Source organism: Vidua macroura, chromosome 5 (assembly GCF_024509145.1).
Source record: "Vidua macroura isolate BioBank_ID:100142 chromosome 5, ASM2450914v1, whole genome shotgun sequence".
Taxonomy (NCBI): Eukaryota; Metazoa; Chordata; class Aves; order Passeriformes; family Viduidae; genus Vidua; species Vidua macroura.
Window position 1 is genome coordinate 59,879,571 of NC_071575.1, and position 24,546 is coordinate 59,904,116.

Here is a 24,546-nt window from a genome sequence, read left to right on the forward strand (position 1 = left end):
TGAGAGAGAGATCCTCCCACTTTATTCAGTGCTGGTGAGGCCACATCTGGAGCACTGTCCAGTTCTGGGTTCCTCGGTACAAGAGAGACATGGATACACTGGAGAGAGTCCAACAAAGGGCTGCAAAGATTAAGAGGCTGGAGCACCTCTGCTGTAAGGAAAGGCTGAGAGAGCTGGGACTGTTCAGCCTGGAGAAGAGAAGGCTCGGGGTTATCAGGTTATACGGGTACCTGAAGGGAGGGCACAGAGAGGATGGAGATGGGCTCTTCTCAGAAGTGCCCACTGACAGAGTCAGAGGCAATGGGCACAAACTGAAACACAGGAGGTCCTCTCCAAACACCAGGAAACACCTTTTCACTCTGAAGGTAACTGAGCACTGGCACAGGCTGCCCAGAGAGGTTGGAAGCATCCATAAAGACCATCGAGTCCAACTGTGCTCCTTACAGGAATATCTAAAACTAAACCATGTAACAAAGAGTGTCATTGAGATGCTCGTTGAACTCTGACAGGGTTGGTGCTGTAACCATTTCTGTGCGGAGCCTGTTCAGTGACTGATCACCCTCTCAGAGAACTTTTTCCTAGTATCAAATCTGAGCTTCCCCTCACACAGCTTCATTCTGATTTGTCATGTACTATCGGTGACCAGCTGAGAGAGGAGCCTCCATCCTTGGAGATATTCAAAATCCATCCAGATACAGTCCTGGGTAACCTGGTTTAGGTGGCTATGATTAAGCACAGATGTTGGGCCAGATACCTCAGACGTTCCTTCTAACTCCAACTGTTCTGTGATTCCATGACTTACGATGTTGTTGACTGACCACAGGTTGAACTACAGGTTCATGCTAAAAAACTCCTCTGCAACAGGATGGATGTATTTAATATCATATAAAGCGCTTCACTGTATCATGTCTGCTGGCCCATTCTTGTTATTTGGCTCAGCTCTCTCATGGCTACTCTTCGGGGAGTTTGCCCATCGAAATGTCCAACCAAATCCTTACTCCAGCACATTTTACATCACAAGCCACCTTCGTCCACCGCCCTGTGAGGATCCTCACCTCTCAGCGAGGCGCGATGCGGACACGCGCTCACCCCGCCATGCGGGGGCCTCGTCCTGAGGGAAGGGGCCACCCTCTGCAGACGCGGGATCTCGGCTCGGTGTCGCGCCCGGGGCCGGGCCGGCGGACCCCGCCGGACCACGCTCCGGGGGCAGGGGGCTCCCGCCCACCCCCCCGCCCTCACGGCCACGGCCCCCGGCGGGGGCGGGGCGGGGCCGGGCCCGCCCCGACGCGTTTCGAACGGGCCAACGGGCGGCGCAGGGGGGGCGGGCGCGCGCAGGCCCCGCCCGGGACTTTAAAGCGCCATTTTGTGCTGGGCGCAGGACATCGATCGCTGCTCACACCCGGCGGGCGCCCGGCGGCGGCCGGAGCCTGCCTGCGGCGCTGCCTCCGCTCTGCCTTCTCGGCGTCTGTCCCGCCACCCCGTCCCGCTGCCTCCATGACCCGCAGTAGGAAGCAGGCGGCGCTGGAGAGAGGAGCCGGGAAGATGAACACAGAGGCGGGGAGCGCCGCGGCGGCGGCCGCGGGAACCCGGGCGGCGACGGCGACGGCGGCAGGGGCAGCCGGCGGCGAACCGGCCGCCGCCGCCTGGGGGCTGGAGGGGGAGGCGGAGAAAGTTGTGTACTCGCGCTCGCAGGTCTCCTTCGCCGGCACCAAGGCGCTGGGCGACGCCCTTAGGCTCTTCATGCCCAAGTCCACGGAGTTCATGAGCTCCGACTCGGAGCTGTGGAACTTCCTCTGCAGCCTCAAGCACGAGTTCTCCCCGGTCATCCTCCGCAGTAAGGACGTCTACGGATACTCCTCCTGCCGCGCCGTCGTCCCCGACCCGCCGCCGCCCTCGGAGCGGCCCCGCCGCCGCGCCGGCAAGCGGCGCTTCCCGGCCGCCGACGCCAAGCGCCGGGCCGGGGCGGCGGGCGGCAGCGCCAAGCGGCGGCGGCGGCGGCGGCGCCGCAGGAGGGAGCGGGGCAGACAGCGGCCCGCTGCCGGTGGTCCCTGCGCCCAGGAGGAGGAGGCGGCGGCGGAGGCGCCGGGGCCGCTGGGCGAGCAGGCGGACAGCGAGCAGGGCAGCCCGGCGGCGGCGGCGGCCGCCTGGGAGCCGTTCGGCGGCAAGTCGCTGGAGGAGATCTGGAAGGCGGCCACCCCTCGCCTCACCACGTTCCCCACCATCCGTGTGCGGGGCAGCATGTGGAACCGGCGGAGCCTGGCGGCGGCGCGGCGGCGGGCGCAGCGGATCCTCGGAGTGGATCTGTCCCCCGTGGTGCGGGTGCGCCGCTTCCCCGTGGCACCGTCCTGAGCCTGCGGGGGCTCCGCTCCCCGCGCCTCACCTTGGCCGCGGTGCGGACAAAGAGACCGGTATCAGTCACCTGTTTACATTGCTTTTGTCTGGATCGTGTTCTGCTGCTGCACTTTACGGCCCGCTCGGGCGGCGCCGGGCCCCCCGCCGCACGGGGGGCGGCCTGCCGGGCCCCGGCCTCGCCCCAGGGTGGGACCGCCTGACAGGTATCACGCGTGGGGACCAAGTTCCACTTCCACTTTTTTTTCTCTCCCATTGGGCTACCTCACTGGTCCAGAAGTCCACCCAAGAAGTTATTTTCCAAAGGAACTTACTTTCATGCTTGTATAATAAAGCGCCATTTGATTCTTGCTTTTTTTTTTTTTCTTTTTTTTTTTTTTTTTTTTTTTTTTCTTTCCCCACCTTCCCCTTTTCCGATGGATTATGTATGCTTTGTGGTGTTGCACTAGTATGTGCTCAGGGTATTTTGAATCCCAAGCATTCCCAAGTTTCAGTTTACTCTGATAAAGGATGCATAAAGAATGGAGGTTCAGGACTTGTGGCTGTTCTTGATGGTGCAAAAACTTTTTAAATTTTAATTTCACGAGTTTAGTGATATATAAAGATGTATTGCGCAGTATAATTGTTACACTTTTGTATCTAAAGTCATTTTTAAAGTTTTCTAGTTGAACTAAGTATTTGTTTCTATGGAGCACCTAAAGATAGAATCATCCTGATATTTTATAACCCTGTTTACTTTAGGGAAGCTCATTTGGTCAACCTAAGTGAACTTAATAAAAGTCAAAGAACAAATGGTGTTTCAATTCAATGAAACTGCACAGGGATGGGTTCCTGGTGAAGTACACCACCACTGAGGTGCTCTGTGTCAGCGAGCTCTGGCTTTGAGAAGAATGTAACTGCTTATCAAAGCAATATATAGGTGTCTGGAGGTGAACTATGATCCAGCATTGGTACTGACAGCCATAAGTCAGCTTGCATGACACAAATATGACACTCAAGTGCCTCTCTCTGCAGAAAGAGTAAGACTTGGTATCTGGTCACTCGATAACAAACTTAACACTCGTCCTGCGGTTGTGAGATGGTTAATGATGGATAATTGTGTTTAATATAATTACTTGCACATAATTATTTTTATAAACCTTTCATGGGTTCCACAGACTGATGAAAAAGTCATTATGTAGCTTGATTATTTTGACTGAAAAATAACATGTAGTCATTCTATATGATAGGCAGTCTCTCTTTAAATTGACTTATTAAAGTTTTTTTTTTAGCTGTTACACTTTGCCATTGGTTTGTGAGGAGCAAAGGTGTGTGTGAGGGAGAAAGTGATTATTCTCTTTTTACATTAATTTTTTATGTTTGCATGAGGGTTAAGCAATGCTGGGTGATACACAGCTTATGTTCCAACTATCCTGGCAGATGGGACTAACGGGTTTTCATGGTGGAATGAACAACCTCCTAACTTGCTTATAGAATCATTTGGTGATTTGAAATTTCTGATGTCTCTTGACTCCTTGTTGCCTGCCTTCAACAAAGGCAGTATGACATCTTGATGGTGTAGGGGCTGCTTGTAAAAACTTGCTAGTGTTAACATAAAGTGGCCAGCTTCTTCTAAAAACTTGTATATTTTGTTGGTTTTTTTCTTACTTAGTGAAGCTGCAAACTCCTTATTCTTCCAAACTAATGCTTAATCTATTCTACATCCATTTGGCTTTTGAAATTGTTTACATAACATTAGACCTTCTGCTGATGGCTGCAGTAGTGCCACGTCGCGTTTTAGAAGTGAATTAAATGAAAGTTCAAGGGTGCATGTTATTGTGCTATTCCTCTGGGTATAATACCTGCTTAACTGTAAAAGCAAAATTGTGTTGATTTAAAACCCAGTAAGGCAAGCTGCAGAGTTACCAGATGCTGAGGCTCCAGGTATTTCAATTTTGAAATTCTACTGCAGAAACACAAGAGTACCGTTACTAGTTCTTAAAGTGTATAGGTGATTTCAGTGCTCCTGCTGTTAGGTTGAGGGGTTTTTTAGTATTATTTTCAGCTCTGTAGAAAGATGATAAAATTAAGGATTTGGCTTGTGCAGATTCTTAACTCCTAAACAGGCGCAGGACAGGCTAGGTCAGATTTCAAGGGTGAGAGTTAAGGCTGCCAGAGGTATGATATGGGAGACACTGTATTGAATTTGTGCTGCCTTGTTTGGAGACATATCCTGAAATGTTCTGTGTAAGAACAAAATACAGTGAAGTAACTTATAACTGTTGAGTGACTCTTGCTCTGGGGGCTCTATGAGTAAGACTTGCTTATTTTTCTCTTGGTTGTGCTTTGACTTCTTGGTTTAGAAGCGGGAGCTTTATTGGGTGTATAGTGTGTTTTGCTGATACCCTGTTAGCATGTTGGGTTGAAGTTTCACTGATGTCTGAACTCCTCTGACAGCTGCATTTATGGATTATTAACTGAGCTATTTCAGCTTGTGAAGTCAGTTAAGAATGGGAAATCTTTAGTCAGGTTTTCTGGTGATGTAATGAGCTGAAATAGCTCAGCAAAGGTTCTGAGTACAGGACAGGGTGTGAAAGCCAACAGGTCACAGGGAAACTAGACCAGCTTATTTCATGATCGTTTTCATGGCAGTTTGTGGCAATCCAGGACAGGATTGTCTGTGGTCCAGTTTCCCCCCATCTTCTTCCTTCTCAAAGGTGCTATTCCCATCTACCTCTCTGTATTCATCTGATGAAATTAAGCAAGCAGAAAATTCTTCAGTTTTAGGTTTGGCCTCTGTTCAACCTTCTAGCTGTAGACCAGATCTGAAGAAGATTGGGAAGGGGTGTGCAGTATTGCCACAATATTGAGTTAGATAATTTTAAACATTATAGCAGTAGGTTTTTTTTTAAAATGAAAAGGGATGATACTATTTTTGTACTCTACATTTATGTGTGGTGTTGGAGTTAGCGTAATGGATTAGACAAACCTCTGGTCTGACTCCATGTGGCTGTTCCTGCACCCACACTGAGCAGTGTGAGAAGTGTGAGATGCTTGATTTAACTCAGTGGTTTCAACATCCTGTCACATGGGGCTAATTCTGAGACTGACAAAATTCAGGCCCAGAAAAAATCCAGTGTACAATGCCCATTCTACTTTAGTCAGCACAGATAGTCTCATATTAAACAGGAATTTTGTGGTAGCCTTTGTTGCTGGTTCCCTCCCTTATGAGCTCCCTTTATGGAATATAATATGGGCTATTTTCTTTACTACATCTGAATTTTCAACCAATCACTCAAAGGTTACTGAACTTCAGAAGGTCACAGTGCCAAAAAGAGTTGGACGATGGCTCAGGATATCAGTTGAGGCGACCATTGACCAATGGCATGTTGCCTGGTGTAGTCTTTACATTCAAGAGGCAGTGCCTTCCTCTGAGTCATTGCACAAATACATTGTTCAGGACTAAGGTAATAAGGAGAGTGCAGTGCAAGACTTCTCTTAAACTCTATTGTTGCATAAAAATTTTCACATCAAAAGGATCAAAGTGTACATCTGGTCCCTGAAACCCTCTGTTGCTGGACTTCAAACAACAAAAAGTCTTAATATGCCCAAACCCTGTGCAGAGCATCATTGCATTTGCAGAAGGCAATTCTAGTACTTGGATTTTGCATTGAAGGGGTAAGGGAATGTTGTGTGTATCTGTATTTCCTTGCTTATCAGAAGCAAAAGGCAGAGTGAATCTGGTTTGAAGATTTCAGCATTGATCCCAAATAATTGTTCACTTACTGCTTCTTCAGCAAGGCGGAGTCCTGGGCTCTTTATGCTGTTTAAAATAGTTGACTTATGGTAATATGTGTTGGCTCAATGCTGTACTTCAAGCCCAAAGTTTGCATGCCTATGAAGCCAGTAATACAGATTATTACTGTAATAGTCTCTATTATTACAGCATCTCTATTTCCTTTTGGCCCAATGGACCAACACGAAAATTTTGATTTTTATGTATGAGTGAAAACCAGTGATTTGGAGTTGAACAGAAGGTTTTGTTTGATTTGAAATGCTCAGGTTTTGCTTGTGTCCATAAACACAGGAAATCTGGAAACAAAGGACTAGATTGACAAGAGTGAATAGAAATACCTCATGGAAGTGAGGCAATTCATATCAAGAAAGAAGGTAGATCCTAGAAGTCCTAGACTTCAAAGACAAAAATTTCAGTGCCCCCTTTGTCACACTTGTAAGGGTGAACTTTGAAGTTCTGTGTTATGGAGAACCATGTTATAAGAGTTTGAACCATTTAGCTCTGTACAATAAATACTTCCCTAAGTGAGAAAAGATTACTGAATATCACAGTTTTTAGGGAACATCTTGCTTCTTCATCCACTATTTATTTTAGGTGAGCATAACTGCCTTAACCAAAAAGACTGAGGCAAACCCATCCCAGAGTATTCTGTGGTAGGGAATCTGCTCAGGTGGTGACTCCAAATGTTGGAGTGCTCCTGATGGTTCATTCCTGAACTATAATGAGGCATCCAGTGTATGTGGTGGTAGGACTATGTAGGAGCATTTTGGAACACGTCTTATCCCTAATCAAGGCAAAGCCATTTTTCCATACTGTAAAAATAAAGCATATATATAAAATCAGTGTTAATACTTAAATATCCTCATAAAATTACAAAAAAAATCTTGCCACTATGTTTTAAAATGTTTTCAAGGGTTGATTCCAAGAATCAAGAATCAAGAGTCTTACCCATTTATTTACTTTAAAACTCCTCGTGAAACTGCTAAGTAGTACTCATCATTATAGAAGATGGAAGAAGTGGACCTTCATTCGTGCATTTTTACTCAAACAGGTGTGCAGCCAAACAAAAAAGTCTGTGGTTCCCTGGACTTTCTGCTGGGCTTTAAGAAAGCTTCCATTTTGGTTTTCTTTCAGCCTCATTTGTGACTATAGAAGATTAGCCTTGATAGTGTTGAAGTTATAAGATGATAGTGTCAAAGGAAAGTCCAGTCTCTTGAACTGCTCTCATTGTTCTGGATTTGAGTCTGTGTGATCCAAGATGCCTTTTCAAAGTATTGTTGAAAAAGAAGCTTCTTTCATCTCCCCATGAATTCCTAAAATTTCTAAAATGAAAATACTATGTTATTATTTTTTTTCCTTTTCAGTTGAGTGGTTGAAATAACAACCATCCACTTCATACATCCCAGAACCATTAAAGTTTATAACTGAACTTATCCCATGTCTCTGTAAGGTAAATGGCAAAAAAAGAACATATATTTCTGAATTAACTGTGCATGTCAGATTATGTAGGAAGCTGACACAATACATTTTCCCCCTCTAAAGGTATGTGTCTTCTCAGCTATAGGGAATTAGTGCCACAGTTGCAAGCTTGTAATTAATAATAGTGTATGTATGTTCTCATGCACACATACACTCAGCCCCCAAAGCAGTTCTCCTAAAGAGGCTTCTCTTGTAGGTTTTATTTGTCCAGTGCCATTGGAACATATATTCTAAAAATGTCACACATATATTCTAAAAATGCCCCATATTTTCATGGGTCAACAAAACTCTCAAGGCCACAGAAATCCCTTCTGGAGTTTACCTTGTGTACTTCATAATGGTTATCCCATCCAGAAACCCCTTTCCAGTAAGGTTTCTGTAGACCTCTGCCTCATGGTAAATCCACTAATACTAAAAAGTTGTGGTATAATCTTCACTTAGCACTTGTGGTCTTGGGAGGTTGTGAGGGAAATTCAGCTCTTCCAGAAGAATGGGTATCTGATTTTTGTTTTACTATCACAGTGACAGTTTAAGAGAGGAAGCAACCAGAGGCAGAAAATCTTAAACCAAATATTTTTTCTTAGGAGAAATACTGAAGTGCAGTTCTTGCTGCTGTTGAGTGGCCTTCAGCAGGAAGGGTCACATAGTGCAGTCACAAAATGCCTTCCAGTTAAGTACTTTTCCCAGGAAAAAAACACAGAACACCTTATCCTGTGAACAGACAGAAACAGTGCAGTGCTGATTCTGAGTGGGCTTTAATGTGATTGTAAATGTCAGGTGTGGTTTTTCACAGAAATTCTCAGTACTTTGTAGTTTAGGCTATACTAAGGAATAGTCAGATTTTCTTTTCATTCCTAGATCTTTCAAGAAGCTCAAGGTTTAATTCTTTTAAGAGCTGCCGACCCTATTTTTTTCCCAAAGATATTTCAGTTGCTCAGGAAGTTGTGTCTGTGGAACACAAAGTAACTCAGGTTGGAAGGGATTTACAGAGGTTAACCTTGTCAAACAACATCCTCCACAAGCAGGCACAGATAAAAGATGTTTTGAAAAGTGGTCCTTTAAAGGCATCCTAACTACTCATAAAAAGAGAAGGAATAGGGAGAGAATTAATTAGAAACAATACTGGGGCAAATTTCCTGTATTGAAATGTATCCCAGGGTCCTGAGGGAACTGGCTGATGGCATTGCCAGCCACTCTGTCATATTTGAAAAGTCATGGCAGTCAGGCCAAGTTCTTGGAGACTGGGAAAAAGCAAACATCACTCTTATTTTTAACAAGGGGAGAAATGACGACCCAGGGAACTGCAGACTGGTGAGCCTTTTCTCTGTGCCTGGAAAGAACATGGAGCAGATCCTCATGGAAGCAATGTTAAGGTGCACAAATGACAGAGAGGTGATCTGAGAGATCACTAAGCGCAAATCGTGCCTGACCAATCTGGTGACTGCTATGATGGAGTGACTGCAATGGTCAAGGGAAGACCAACCAATACCATCTGCCTAGAATTCTGTAATGCTTTCAATATGACATCCTTATCTCTTAATTGGAGAGAGGTGAATTTGAAGCAGTGGACTGTTTGGTGAATAAGGAATTGGCCAGATGGATGCAGCCAGAGAGCTGTGGTCAATGACAGGTTGGATGGGGCTTTGAGCAACCTGGTCTAGTGAAAGATGTCCCTCTCCATGGCAGGGGGATTGGAACTAGATGACCTTTAAGGTCCATTCCAATCCAAGCAATTCTATAACTCTATGATATCCACAATGAAAAAAAGATGGTGCTAATCTTTGATATTGTAAAATCTGTATGTTGTGACCATAATGTCATTTGGAACTTTTTATCCTCTCATCTTTTATGATAAAATTAATGATGCTGAACAGAAACATCCCAATACTTATTTCTGGACAAGTGGAAAGAGGTAGAGGAGAAAGCGGAGGAAATTTTTGTCAATTAAAAAAAAAAAATGTTCCATCTACTTTACTACTACCTTTGTTTAATGATCCTGCCTTTCACTGCAGCTCCATGTAATTTGACAGAATTCCTGAGTGCAGTGAGTTGTGCTACAGAGAAAATACCCTAGGTGCTCTTAAAACATATTAAGTATTTGACTGCTGACTAGATACATCAAATGTGCTCATTTATTAGCAATAAATAATGATCTTCTGTGTAAAAAATGTGCATAAATTACTTCCATCTGCACATAAATTTCACCTCATTGGCCAGTATCTAATGGAAACCTTTCTATCACACCAGGTGTCTTAATAATTCTCTGGTGTTTTTGTACCCTTCTGATTTGGCTTGACACTTATATCACTGTCTGTTAACTCATGTCCAGCTTCCTCTTCCATATTTTCACTGTATGTCAAACTCCCTTTCCTATTAAAAAAAACCCTCATAATTGCCGGGATCATGGACTGAAACAATTGGAATGAAACAAAACCTCCAGGAATTTGGAGAGCTGCCTGAAATGATCTTGAAAAATAAGTTTGTCTCAATTAAAAATGTCCCATGAAAAGAAAAGCACAAAGCAGCCTGTTGGTTTGGCATGACTTATTTTGTTGACATTTTTATAAAAACATATTTCATTTTTGCAAACAGTCCTTCATTTAACTAAATGTTTGAAAGCTTCCATTCCAGAAAAGATAATGGAGGTGAAAGCCACTTAGATTTTTTTTGTTCATTATTTGAGTAACTTGTTTTTTGAAAATGCAGAACAATATATCAATGAGCACAGGAAATAATTTATTTTTAATTATTATCTCCATGGTTTTCTTGCTAGTAATGTCTAGTGCAGGGCTGTGTAAGTACCTACCAAAGGGATCATGAAACGTGAACAGGTCAGCTGGGCAGGAGGGTCCTTGTGTTGGCTACAACTCTGGCACACATGATAGGATATTAGGATTGCTGTGTCCTCCCTGCTGATGCTTAGCATTCCCCCTCTCCCACAGCACTCCTTCCCTGCAAGTGGCCTGAAACGTGGGTCAGCAAGGCTGTTGCCCTCCTACATTGTGTAGGGCTTTGTCTTGGGCACAGAATGTAAAATACCACCACATCAGAATTGCAGCTTCTGCCTTGCCAAAATGCTACAGAATATCTGGAGTGCCAGACAAGGAAATAATATTTCATGTCAGCAGTGTTGCTAATTAACGTGTAAATAATTTTGCTCACTTTTCACCATTACAAGATAGGCTTACAAAAAATCAAAATATTTAAAAATTGTGTATATGTACCTGCAACTTTTACAAGTCACAAAATATCATCCTTTTCAAGATTTTCTTTGCCTTCAGGAAGAACAGAATCTCATTTTAATTTTGAATGACAAATAAGTTTTCTCAGTCTAGGAACATGGACAGTAAGATAAACAACAAATACCACGATCCTGGCAATAAAATCCCAGAGTTGGCAGTCATGGGTCAGACAAGACAAGGCTTGGGAGGTAGCCAGACCCTGCCTGTGAACAGGAGCAGCAGGCTGGAGACAGTTGTCTGGAATCTGTCTGGGCAGCAGGCACCCCAGGAGATGAGAGAGTCATGCAGAGAAGCAGCTTTTTGCTGCTATGGGAGCTGAACATCGGAGCTTGTTTCCACTTAAAGGGGGGTTCCTGTTAGAACTGCAACAAGCAAACCTTGCCCATGAAGATGAAAGCTAGGCAGCTTCCCAGAATAGAATTACATGCGGAGAAGGGAGTTGCTGCATTTATAAAAACATCTATATTAGAGGATTCATTGACATGGCTATAGGGTTTGAGAATGGGTGTGTGGTTTGGTCAGTTTTTTTTTTTGTTTTTTTTTTTTTTTTATGAGGAGCAAGGCTATAGGAAAGGGAGAGGACACAGGAACAATGTAGGGAGACACAATTTGCCTTTCTCTATGCACAGTTTTGAACAATTGAAATTAGGTCACATCAGGATTCCCCATATGTTAGAACCTGTGGGGAAGTGCAGATGACCTTTGATAACAAAGCAGTCTTTTACTCCCATGAAAGTTGGGAATGCTTATGAATATTCATTTTAAATTCTATGGGTTTGCAAAGCCCAGAGCACATCCCATTTCTGGCTCTAGGCTTCTTGTGCACAGAAATTCCATCACACACACCAATGATTATTTTGGGACTAGCTGGAACATGAGTTTGAGGACATGTTACAGAGTTTCAACCATATTAGCCACCCATTTTCTTTTCATCCTTCCTTCCTTCCTTCCTTCCTTCCTTCCTTCCTTCCTTCCTTCCTTCCTTCCTTCCTTCCTTCCTTCCTTCCTTCCTTCCGAGCTCACAATGGGGGAGAAGGTGATAAATGTAAATTGTCTCAAAATGTGACTAAAGGCATGGGCTTTCCTTTTGTCTTTACAAATCCCACAGAGCTGAGTCTAGGTCTGTGGCTGTATTCCAGACAGAATATATGTCCCCATAAAACTGTGCTCAACAGCTCTCACTACTATTGAAACCACCAGCACGTTAAAACACCTTGTTACTAGTGGCAACCATTTTCTGCTAGTCTAAATTTTTTTTTTTTTCTTTCAAAGAATGGGAAGGGATAAAATAGCATTTCTTGTTTGCTTGGGAAGGCCCAGTGTCCTTTACATTCCTGCACAGGTCAGTCTCCCCTTTGCTGGTTTTGCAGACCACAGCACGGCCAGTGAATTATCCCCTCAGCAGCCTCTGATGCAGAGGGTTTTCAAGACACCTGCCATAACCCAGATTTCCCCATGCTGGTACTTGTAAGCACAGCAGAGCTCACAGCCTATCCAAATGTGCAATGTGAGCCCCATCTCTCCTGCCTTCTGTTAACTGGCCTCAGTTAACTTTCCCCTCAGCAGAATTATTTTGTCTAGCTCAGAGATAAAAATAGCTTGCTGTTTTCTAGGGACAGATCCTAGAGAGATGTTCTCAAGAGAAAAGCACTGAGCAGCAGAACAAATAACCAAAGAAGTACAATTCCATGATAAACCAAATACCTTTGAATATACCTAGATGGTCTGCAGATACAATTATCAGAAATAAAGAGCAACAGTTTTTGCATTACCAGACCATCTTTTTTTTGGTTGTTTTTTTTTGCCTCTGTCAGAATAGGCAAGTATTTCTTCAGGACTCACACTCCTCTGGGCTTGCATCCATAAAGTACTGAGTATAGGGCATCTTGTGACAAAGTTTTGTCCCATTTATAGTTCACGGACCAGAAAGACCAAAACCCACCATCTAATGTGATGTGAGAACAGCTGGAAGGCTGTGTTATGAGGAGATTATATGCTCATGTGTGGCTACCCACAGACTTTTTAGTTCTTGCCTCCCATAATACCTCCTACAAGAAAACTGAAGCCCAGTTGCTTAGGTATAGTTTCTAATAAACTGGAAGTTTTAAAGATAGCTGTTGGAATACACTGAGTTTCTGAGCACTGCTGGAGAACCTTAACTAAAGCAGGACTTAAAAACATAGCAGTGACATAATTCCTGATTCTGCCTACAATGTTGGCTACTGGGAGCTGTGGATATATTCAGTTTAGTTGTCAAAATTTTGCACTCATACATAAAAGTTTTGATTGCTGGATATGAACTTTTGCTCATCTCAGTCTTGTGCAGAAGATGCAAAACATTGCTACAAAATCCTGTGAGGACTCAGAGGCAGTCTGGTGAAGTACCTCAGAGGTTTGCCCAACTCTTTCTCCATTGCCATGTGCCTCTGCTGTCTGCCCATATAAGTGTGCTGGGTGCAGAACGCTTGGAGGTTTTTCCCCTCTGAACTCGACCAAATGTGCTCCCACCCTCGTATTGACAAGCAACCATGATGCACCTCATGGCATGGATGCACAGCTTTACAGGATAAATTGCTTCTTAACAGAGCAGGCTTAAATATTTTGAATCTTTGCTGACCTCACTTCTAGTGTCAGCTGAAGTCATGGCATCTAGCTTCAAGATTGGAAGCAAATTTATTCAGTAAACGTGACTCTAAATCCCAAACCCTTAACAACAAGGGACATTTTAGTAACTTGATATATGTCACTTGGGATCCTTTCTTCTTAGCTGGAGGTTCCAGTTCAGTCATTGCTCTGCTTTCCTTGTGCAGAGCAAGCCCTCAGAATTTGCATTAAAGTTGGACTATTGGGATGTCACTCAGCACCCCTGTCTGCTCCACAGATGGTGATGTGATGGTGGCCACTCCAAAGCCTCTTCTGGTTTAAACTGCCAATTCCAGTCCCCTTTGGGTTCACCTTAAATCTATTCCCTTGCATATTACCCAAAACCAACATGTTTATGATGGGGTGACAAAGCATTCACAGAAAAACAGCTTTCCTCCTATCCCAGATTTCTTTCCAGGCTGTTACATTGTCTGGGATTTTAGTAACAGCTGTTGGGATATATATTTTCCTCTAGTCTGCCCTGCATCTGGACAATGGTGGAAGGATGCATAATGCAATACAGGCAGTATGTCCCACATCCTATTCCTTTTTTCCTAAAATCCTGTCCAGTACCATACACAGATCTTGGTGTTTTCAATTTCATTCTTCAACTTCAGTTTTGGTGAGCCGTCTTTCTGAAGGTTCTGAAAGAGAAAATCAAATGTAGCCTGTGGATCTGTTTCTACAAGATTTGAAACTTGTGTCCCCATGTCTCTTGAGTTTTTCAGTTGCCAGACTCCTTTCAGCTGAGGCAAAACTGGTATTTGTTCAGGAGGTTTTTCTGGGTGTTGCCACACTCCTAAAGACTATTCTTCAAAAGATGTATCACTGAATGATTCATTGCTCTTGCGTCCTCCTTAGTTGTCACTGTAGTTACCAGTTTATATTGTGCTGTATGTGCCTTTTCCTTTTCCACACTTGCAATGAATTTAGGGGCTCTCAGTGAGATGTCTGCACACAAATGACAGTGTGACACCCAGGGGTGGCAGTGGCTCAGGTAGGAGGCTTGAGATGTTCTCCTGATTGAGTGCTCATTGTATCTCTGAGCTAAACATGGGTGCCACTGCACAAGTGCTGAGGTTTGGGGGTGTGGCAAGGAGGAGATGAGGAAGGGTTCACGGCTACGGCAGTACTTCCCCATAATTTGTCACCCCAACACTTGGCTACACTTCTCAGACAGTTTAAACAAAATAGAGACCTGATGGATTTATGCAATGGTGGCATCAAAGAACACAATTCTTTTCTGGTTTGATTCCCAATCCTTGTCCATCTCTGTAGTCTGATCCCACTGCTGCTGCTGCACATCATCTCCCTCTGTTCAAGGCCAAATTCCTCAGCACCGGAGATAAGGTGTCCTTGGTCACTGGCCCTCGCCTGTGTAATGCCTTACTGGGAAGTCATTACTAGATATGACAAAGCCAAATCTGCCCTTCAAGAGTATGGTTTTAGATGCAATAACTTGGAACAAGGGAAAAAAATCCATGTGAAAACAACTACAACAGTACAGTATGTGCCAGTGCTCAGGGTGGTGGAAGGCAGGCTCCAATGATGATAATCCTATGAGACAGTATTGTATTTGGCACTCAGACAGTGGTGTGATCTGCATTTCAGGAATCCCCTAGCAAGATGAGAAAAGGGTTTCCAATCTAAAAGAAAAAAATTACAGAAACTGGGAGTGAAAACTCACCTTGTTTAATTTATGACATGTCCATGTTTATATCCTCCATAAATCTTGGAGAGGAAGGGACTAGCCATTGCTCTCCCGTTCACCTCTAATTGATAGTGTCCTTTCTCTGCAGACTTAAGTTCCAAAGAAATTGGATTTATCTTCAGAATTTATGTTTGGTTCTGTTCGTGAAAGAATTCTTCTGTTTTCTTAACTTCAGAGAAAATGAATCATTGTGCAGTGGGAGGCTTGGACATAAGGTTGAACAAGAATGAATTTCTTGATTTATAAACTAGAGACTACAAACTCCAACATCTTTTAGTAAATTTTTTTTTCATTAAGATTTTCACAGTCTGCTATAGTTGAAACACTAATAGTCCAACTTGCCTAAATGTATTTTAGGAGCTTGTCAAGATTTTATTTTTTAAGTATACAATCATCTAAAATCTAACCGTGTATATTCTGCCATTTGCTATTTTGATATTTTCAGCTTTTAAATATAAAACATTACAATTTGGATAAAAGCCCTCTCTAAAAAAATTTAAAGTTGAAGAAGTAGCAATTTTTCACATAATGAAAGCCTAAAAAACTTAAGTATATACTTCACATAGGAGCACACAAACAAAACGCGTTGTAGAATCCTTGTAATGTGTGAAATGTTTTGACTCAAATAGTTGGTGATGAATAGCTGTAGAGATATATGTGTGTGTATATAAATACAAATTTGATTTGTGGTGACTGTAGCACCTCTTTAATCAAATATCTTAGCTACAAGTCATGGTGTACCTAGTCTCTGAAAATAACATACTGTTTTAAGAAATTAATGCTACAAATGGGCAAAAAAAATCAGGTTTTGGATTTTTTTACACATTTGACGAGATGTTAGACATTGTAATTTTCACTCTTTTTTCTCTATTAGAAACTAAGTAGTGAATTAATATCTTGTTTTCTTATACAATCAGAAAAATACTGATTATACAGAAAAATGAGATTGTGAAATTCCTGAAGTTTGCAAGGAATCCAGAAGGCAGATACAGGACTTGTAAACATGCTGAACTGACTTCAAAAGCCAATAGGTTTCAATTTGTGTGCCCACTGAAATCCAAGTATAACCTTGCTATGGTAACAGCATTGCTGAGAAGAATTAACATAGAGATAGACTTGGTATTACTTTATGTCTTGTTTCAGACTGCTCAAATAACAATAGCAATAGAATGGAAGTACCCTTTGTGCCAAGAACAATAAAAGGGATGCACTCAGTCTGAGTATTCTTGGCAACAAATACTTCAAACAAATTTGGCTCTAATATGAAGCATTTTTGGTATTTTATCCTTTCATTGGATGTGCAAAGGATAAGACTTCTTGGAACAAGTTCTGATCAGTCTTTTCCTCTTTCTGGAGAAAAGTGCATTTCTTAGAAAAAGGGCCTACATTTCATTCCAGAAGAAATTCTTAGCCATTTTAGTAAAAATAGAGGGTTATTTTTTTATGATTAGTTCAGCACAGAAACTCAAAACTCAAATTGTGATATACCGACAAACTCCAAATTGTGGCAAGGGACTGGTGAGAGAGGGAAGACTTTCCTTGAAGTCTTACAAGGAACTCTGGTTATCCAAGGAAATCATGATGCTCAGCATTTTCAGTGAATCACATATCAACTTCAGCGAGCAGTTCTGTGTGGATGATTGTCATGTTGCTACTTCCAATAATACCACCTTGCACCTCAAAGAATTTTTTTTCACATAGTAGCACAAAGAACTCTCATTATATGAGACTCAATTTTCATTAAAAGAGGGAGGGGGAAAAGTGCATGCCTAACCCTTAGAACCATGGAGCATGTGAATTCCAACCTCTTAAAATAAAAGACAATTCTAGTTTTTATATGTTTTAAATCAAGCACAATATTTTCAGGATCTGGTTTTTTTTGTTGTTGTTGTTTTTTTTTTTTTTTTTTTTGTTTATTGTGCTTTTTCTGCATAAGCAAATTGTCTGCTTCTAGAGACAAGAGTTAGTTTTGAGCACATCTTGCAAGTATTTAATATTCTTCAGGTTCTAATTGTTATCTTAGCCACAGCACAGCAGTGGTCTCTGGGCAAGAAGGAGGACGATTTTGGTTCTGCTCTGCACAGAACTCTGTTCTTCTCCTACTGAAAATCCCTCTGAATTGAGTGGAAGGAGGGAGGAAACAGACACTCATAACAGACAGCATTGTTTGGCATTGCAGGTGTCTGGGATGCTGGTGATGTCTTTCTGCTTTATGCTCACTTCCTCTGGCTCATTAGGGCTGTGGCTTTTGGTTTTACAGCTCCAGTGTTTATGTTTGCTGTTGGGTGTCAGCAATGTTTTGTGGGCTCTGGTGCTTACTGTGCCACCAGGCAGATGTTTCAGCAGTACTTTCAAATGCAAGATCCATTGTAGGGGAGTGGGATGTCTCCTCCTAATTTAAATGCACAAAATTTAAGACTAGTTTGCATTTCACATGAGATTATATTTGCATGATTTTTTGATTATTTTAGTTTTTTTTTTTTGTTTGGTTTTTTTTTTTTTTTTTGTCAGTAATACAGCATAACTTAAACCCCAAGAGGCTGCCTTAAGCACCTGTGTAGCTCTTGTCTTTCTTGATGTGTTGATCAGCAGTGTGTTTCCTTCACACAGGATATTAGCAGGCTTCATTTTCTATGCTGAAGCGGTAGTAAAATAGCATACAGAGAGGATGGTGAATTGAGAGTTATGGGAGTTATCAAGACCTCAGTCTTGTAAGAGGTCCCTGGAGGAGCACTGATACATTGTTCCAGTTGAGATAAAGCACTGGCACCCTGATTAACTGGGTGTGAGGCACACGGAGTATCCAGGCAGCTCTAGAGGAGGAGGGGATAATCAGTGTCTCGAGGATACTTTGTAAGCATATGCGTAAGCCTTCAAAATGCATATTTTAAAATTCTGATACATAATGATTCTGCTTTTGCATGCTAAACTATTAAGATTAATTACCATCTATTTTCATTCTTTATAATTACTGTAAAGGTTAGAGAGATATATTTGTTCCAAATTAGATTTTATTCTCATACTCAAGTATGTGTTTAGATTAATTTTACCTGAAGTGGATGAACTATTTTGGTTTTACAAAGTAATCTGGGCAAATTTCCCAACTGGGCATTTTAAAAGAAGGAACCTTAAACATCAAATGTGCTCATCATCCCTTGATGAAGAGACCTTTTCCCTGCAGGGAAACCTGCATTTATTGTTGTTCATTCCACATTTCAGAAGCTATTCAGCTATAAATCGCAGACATAGTTAAAATACATTTTTAATTACTACTAGTATTTCAAAGGCTCTCAGAGGTGGCAGCTAGCTTCTAGAAACATTGTCACATCTGGGTGCATCTGCTACTAGTGGAAAAAAAATTCTCTCTGCTTTGTTATTTCCAGGTTAGAAATTAATTTATATATATAATTCCCAGTTTCTCCTGTCTTGTCTTCACAAGACTGAATGGCAGCTAAGGAAGTTTTGTTCCCAGCTTTCCTCAGAGCCCCTGGGGAGCCTGGGCTGTGGATTTTGCCAACTCACTCCCCCTGAAGGGTCCAGGTTCTGTGGCTGCACAAGATCAGTTCTTCCTTCACACCTCAACCTGTGGTCCCCAAGGATGCAAGACAAGGCCAGAGCACCTCCACAGATTGGGAAGGAGCTCTCCCTGAAGCAGTGGAGGTGCTGCTGCTCATGTCCTGCCTCCTGTGCAGCTTGTCTGACTCTGGTTAAAGGTTAAAAACAACCACACTCTCCTTTAAGGCTGCTGGTGTTACAGAGCCTGTGTATTGTATCCTTCTTTGGGAGAGCTGGAGGAAGCAGTGTGAAACCCATGTTTATAAAAGGATGTGAGACATAAACTAACACTCCCTCTCTGATATCTGAAGATTTATCTTCCAGCTGAATTCCTAAAGAGAAAACGATAAAAATTCAACCTCAGTGTTAATTAAGAACCCATAGATTGCATTTATCTGAATTTACATATGGAAGAGAAGGTGGTATGATAAAAGAGAGGTTTAACTATATATCCTTCTCTGAAAATATAAACACAGTTTTCCCTGTGTTTATACTAGACTGTCTACAAATGCATTGTAATACCAAAAAGGGATCCTTGGACCCCTGAGCACAGCTCTGTGCCAGGGCTGAGTGCTTTGGCAGGCGGCTGCAGCACACAGAGCAGTGGGAACTGCTCTGCAGACAAGGACAGCAGCTATGATCATGACGTGAAAGGCAAATCCAGGGCAGGATTTTGACTGAGGAGAGCTGTGGTCAAAGATGGGAGATGAGCAGTTGGGGAGGAAGATGTACAATTATTCTGAACAAGAAGGAAACACTGCCTGAGCAGCAAGGATGAGTAAACAGGATAATTACCAGGAATTTACAGAAGTATTACTGCAATCATGGAATGGCCTTTGTCTGAGCACAGAGAAGGCGGTGGAGGAGCCAGAAATAAAATCCTGGTTAAAAGTGGCATTGACAAATATTTTAGAGTAATTTTAATAGACATGAAGAAAAAAGGCAAGGAGAAAAAGTATTAATTATTTTTTGAGATATCAATGGACCTTGCAGGAGAAGAGAGCAAGGAAAATATGTGGGTCTGACTGGTCACTTACAGTTGTTGGTGCAAATGTAATCATTTTAACTGGAGAAAAGAATGTAAATAAGCAGATATAAAAGGGAAGCAGGGTAGCACCTCCACCAAAGATAAGAAGAAGACAAAGGAAAAAAACAGGAAGAAAATATCACTGAGCAAAGGATACATTTGGCTGTTGAAGGTGAGAGAGAAGTAGAGAAAAATGAAAAAGCAACTCTTGCTCTTAAAAAAGAGGTGGAGGGGCTGCTTTAATGCCCAATGGAGAGAGAAGCTGCTAAGAGGAAGAAAAGGAAATCAAAATACTGGAAGCAGAAGCTTTGAGTTTTGAGAAGCCTGGAGATGAGGGGGAGGAGGGAGAGCAAGCAGCAAGCAGAAAAGGAGGTGGAGCTGGGCAGGCTGCTAAAGCCTCCTAGGCTCCCAGGGAGAAGGAAAGAAACCCAGGAAAAAATGGTTACTGAGAAGCTGAGAGGAAGCACACAGCGGGTGTGGGGACATGAGCTACAGAATTACAACTGGAGTAGTGGATTGCAGTGGGAATTAAGCAGGAAAGAGGTTTGGTAATGCATCCTCATACAAAGCCTCTTCCTATTATGTCTGAACATGTTTCTGTCAATTTGATTAAATTAAGCAGTTGATCTCATTATCCAGGTGGTGGGTGGGTGCTGATGCATAGCCCTCAGAACCATACAGAGCCTATAGGAAAAAATTGATTTATGGGTCAGTGGCCAAAATTTTAAAAAATCCCTAAAAAACCTAACCAATGTGGTCCCAAACAAAGCTGGTATTTTCCCATTACTTTTTTTTTTTAATTGTTTTTTTTTTCCTTTTGGTGGTGAACGAATAAGAGCAGAAACAAAATTCTCTGCCTCTGATGTGAAGAAAAATATCTAATTTCAGGTCTTCATAAGGAATGCCTAAGGAACGAAGTGGCAATTTTTTTCTGCTGCTGCTACTGCAGGAGCTGCAGTCTTGCTGTCCCCATGGGAGAGCACAGACCACACTCCAAGGAGCTGTATTTCTCTCCTGCCAACAGGAATTTGACTCCACCTCTCTCTGGTGACTCCCTAAGGGCTGGGCTGATGAGTCCTTTGCCCGTCACTCTTTGTACAAGGCACAAAGTGTCACCACCTGGGACTGGTGTGGGTCACCTCCCTGGGCTGTTCTCCTCTCTGGAGTGACATAGCAGGTCCACACCCACTGGATGCCCAGTGCAGGTGGTGGTTGTTAATTAAATTCCTCCATCTTTCACAAGCAGACACTGCAGGGTAATGTTGAGGGGTTATCTGCTCTCCCTGCTGATAGCCAAAGATGGTCCACAGAAGAGTTGCTGGGGCATAAAAAGATAAGGTGAATGGCTTTGTGGCCTGAGATTGGAGTAAAATTTGAAGACCAGGGAAACACGTGACATTTATTTTAGATAGGTTGATCTTTTTTAAGGAAGCATAATTATTTGGGATGATCAAACATAAGCAGCCACCATGAGAGAGGCACAGGACTCCCTCACAGCTTTCACACCGAGTCCACTGGCTGCTGGAAGGTGACTGGAGTGTGCAGTTAGCAATGTTTGAAGGAGACTAAACTGCCTAAGGGAGCACTTGGTTGGTGAGGATTGGTATCTCCTCTGAGAAACTCTTACCAGCAGGGATTGGTTCATTTGCTCTAAAGCATATGTCTGATGAGAAATGGCTCAGGGAGCTGGGGGTGTTTGGCCTGGAGAAAAGGAGGCTCAGGGCAGACCTTATTACTTTCTACAACTAACAGAAAGGAGGTTGTAGCAAGGTAGGTGTTGGTCTCTTCTCCCAAGTAACAAGTGACAAATGAGAGGGTATTGCCTCAAGTTGTGCCAGGGGAGGTTTAGATTGGATATCAGGAAAAATTTCTTCACCAAAAGGGCTGTCAAGCTCTGGTTGCCCAGAAAAGTGGTTGACTCACCATTGCTGGAGCTGTTTAAAAGACATGTAGGTATGGCACTTACGGACATGGTTGAGTGGTGGACTTAGTGGTGCTGGGTCAACAGTTGGACTCAATGATCTTAGAGATCTTTTCCAACCTTAACACTTCTATTAGTCTACGATTTGCTGAGCTCATGGTTCTTTTGGGGCAGCAAACATACATGCTTGAGTATAAATGTGGTCTTCAGAAAAGAAGAAATTAAGGGAGATCCTAGATCTTGCTCTGTGCCATGCCTTCCTCCCTGCACTGAGACTGTGAAAGCCCTTGCACAGGCAGCGTGCAGTCTGCTCAGCAGGGAAACAGGATTCATTCCTCTCCATGGCTGTTGGCTCCCAGCAGCACAGAGGTGCTGGGCACCAATTCCCACGGAGCACACCAGCAGCCCTGCTTGCTGAGGAGTCTCTCTGGCCAGTACCAGGGATCTTGCACCATCCTTCCAATACCCAGCCATGTTCCCCAACACAGCTATTGCTCTTCAAGCATGGTGCACATGTTGGTGTGATTATTTTTCTCTTTCACAAATGGGACAGGACTGCTGGTGTACATTCCTTGAGTATCTTCTTACCTTTACAATTTCCCACAGGTGCGTTCCATGGGGTGCTTTGGGCAGGAGTCTGTAGACCTGCCAAGCACCTCACCATATGTGAGGCCTTGGTTTCTGCTGTTCCTCTCTGGCCTGGGTTAAGGGCATGTGCCCAGTGCCAAAGCTTTCCTGCCATTTGCTGAGTCTACTGCAGGCTCCCCTTATCCCAGCTACAAACTCCACACCCAGGGAGGCTGGAGAGGGAGAAGCTCTTGGCCAGTCATTCCATTTGTTGGTATGAAGGTTTGATCTCCCTGGCTCTCACCACCATCTCTGCTCTGTGGAGCTCAGGGTCACCTCTCCTGCTGCCCCGGCTGACACCAAGCCTGCCTGCAGTGGGACTCAGCTGGCAGGCTTAGAGCCAGTGGACTGGCTTAGAGCAGGGCATGCTCTTGCTGCTGAAGCAAGGTCTTTTTAATACTTGTGTGCACTCAATGTGTAAATATTATGAGGAATCTGAAAAAAACTCTCCTGAAAGCCACTTTACACAGATGTTACCTTTAATAGATTATTGTCCATTTATGGCCGAGGGAGAGACTTTGTAATTTACAGTTGATTTTATATCTCTATGATTTCTGTGACACTGGGAGTAGTCAGCAAAAATCTATTAATAACAAAGAGGACAGAGTTAGGATCTCTGTAATGGGAGAAATAAGGATAGTGGAAGGGTGATTTATGATTACTGAAATAAAACAGTTTTATCTGTTTGCTCAAAGGCAGATTGTCTTAAGAAAAAAAATATTGCTATGTAAACAGGGGTACATAATCATTTATAATGAGACAATTTAAACAGGTGATTCTTCACAAAAATGTACTGCTGTTTTGACAACAATCTCATTAATGGCCAATGTCCCCTTTAATTAGCTCTTGGATATGCTGCCTTAGACTTTCCTTTACCTGCTCCACATCCTATGTTGCCTGCTCACAACAGCCTTGGCTTGGGGGGTGGCTTTTGTACAATTGAAACTTGGAAATGTTGTCAACCTTTAAAAGAATCACAGCAGAAGAAAGCCCTGAGATTTTCTGATAACCTTAAAAGTAATGCAGAATGTAGCCTTACTGCAGGCATCAAACCCAGAGGGGTGCTAGAGCCAAGGGAAGATCTTGGCTCAACCTTTCTTTATCAGTGCATGATAAATCCAGGTTATTAATGCCATGTGAACAGTGTGTAAAGAAACATGAACACAGAACCATAAACCAAGGCCACCTTGTCCACAGAAAAATTGCAGTACTAGCAGAGTAGCCTCAAAAATGGCTTTTGTTGTGGGTTTAGAGGGTTGGGGACAGAGGGAGAGGCTGAGAGGGAACTAACAAAGCAGAAGACCCTGGGCTCTGATGCGTCTCACCCTTTGGGCTTCTTTTTATACTTAGTGAAGTTGTTTTAGGAACACCCCTGTCCCAGGAATGCATATGCAACTAAAAATAGCTCAAAATGAATGTAAGCTAAAGTTAGCCCACCTGGCGGCTGCAAACATGCTTATATCCTGTTCCTTCCTTCCTTCCTTCCTGCCTTTCTGCCTTCCTGCTTTCCTTCCTGCCTTCCTTCCTGCCTTCCTGCCTCCCTCCCTGGGCTCAATTTAACCAGAGAACTGGTGTCTTCCTGCACACCAGCACTGGAAAGATGCAGCAACCCCTTTTCTGTTAGAGCAGTGGGGGGATTGATCACTTGTGTTGACTTGTGAGTTGGAGCAGGGAGATGCCAATGTCCTGCAGATGCTTTTTTTCCAAACCTCAGCAGTTGCAGAGGGAGCTGACAAGGTGGAACATGGTATGGCTGCCCCACCTGAAGTGCAAAGGAGCAGATCACCTCAGATCTCACAGGGAGAGGAGACAGTACTGCATCAGCCAAAGCCAAACATAACCACGACTAATTTCAGCACAGGTAGTAAGAAGACCTGTCCTGGGGTTATACCTTTCCTCTACTCCTTTGATCTTCTCTTGGACGCTTAACAGTTACTAGTTGAGGTCTTCTTTCCATCACAGCTGAAGGGAGATAAGCAGACATAAACATTTGAATGATTTTATTAATTAGACCTATTTTATGAAGGCATCTGCTTCATGTTCCTTTCAAAAAATGCCTTCAAAGACACCAATTTCTTTTGGCATAACCCTGTTAATCCAAATCTAACTTGAAGGCAAGACAGGGCAGAGCTGCTCAGCCAATTCCTGCTCTTGGAAATGATCACCAGCTGTGGACATTTTCTAGAGGTGCATCTGGGTACAAGGGAGGACTGAGCT

The 24,546-nt window shown here is 43.1% G+C and overlaps 1 protein-coding gene across 1 annotated transcript; it reads left to right on the forward strand.

Moving 5' to 3' along the window:
- Positions 1–1,374: 1,374 nt before the first annotated feature.
- Positions 1,375–3,626, forward strand: CCDC71L (coiled-coil domain containing 71 like). Its single transcript, XM_053977852.1, has one exon. It carries the CDS (start codon positions 1,495–1,497, stop codon positions 2,347–2,349), a length of 855 nt encoding a protein of 284 aa, XP_053833827.1. The 5' UTR covers positions 1,375–1,494; the 3' UTR covers positions 2,350–3,626.
- Positions 3,627–24,546: the final 20,920 nt, after the last annotated feature.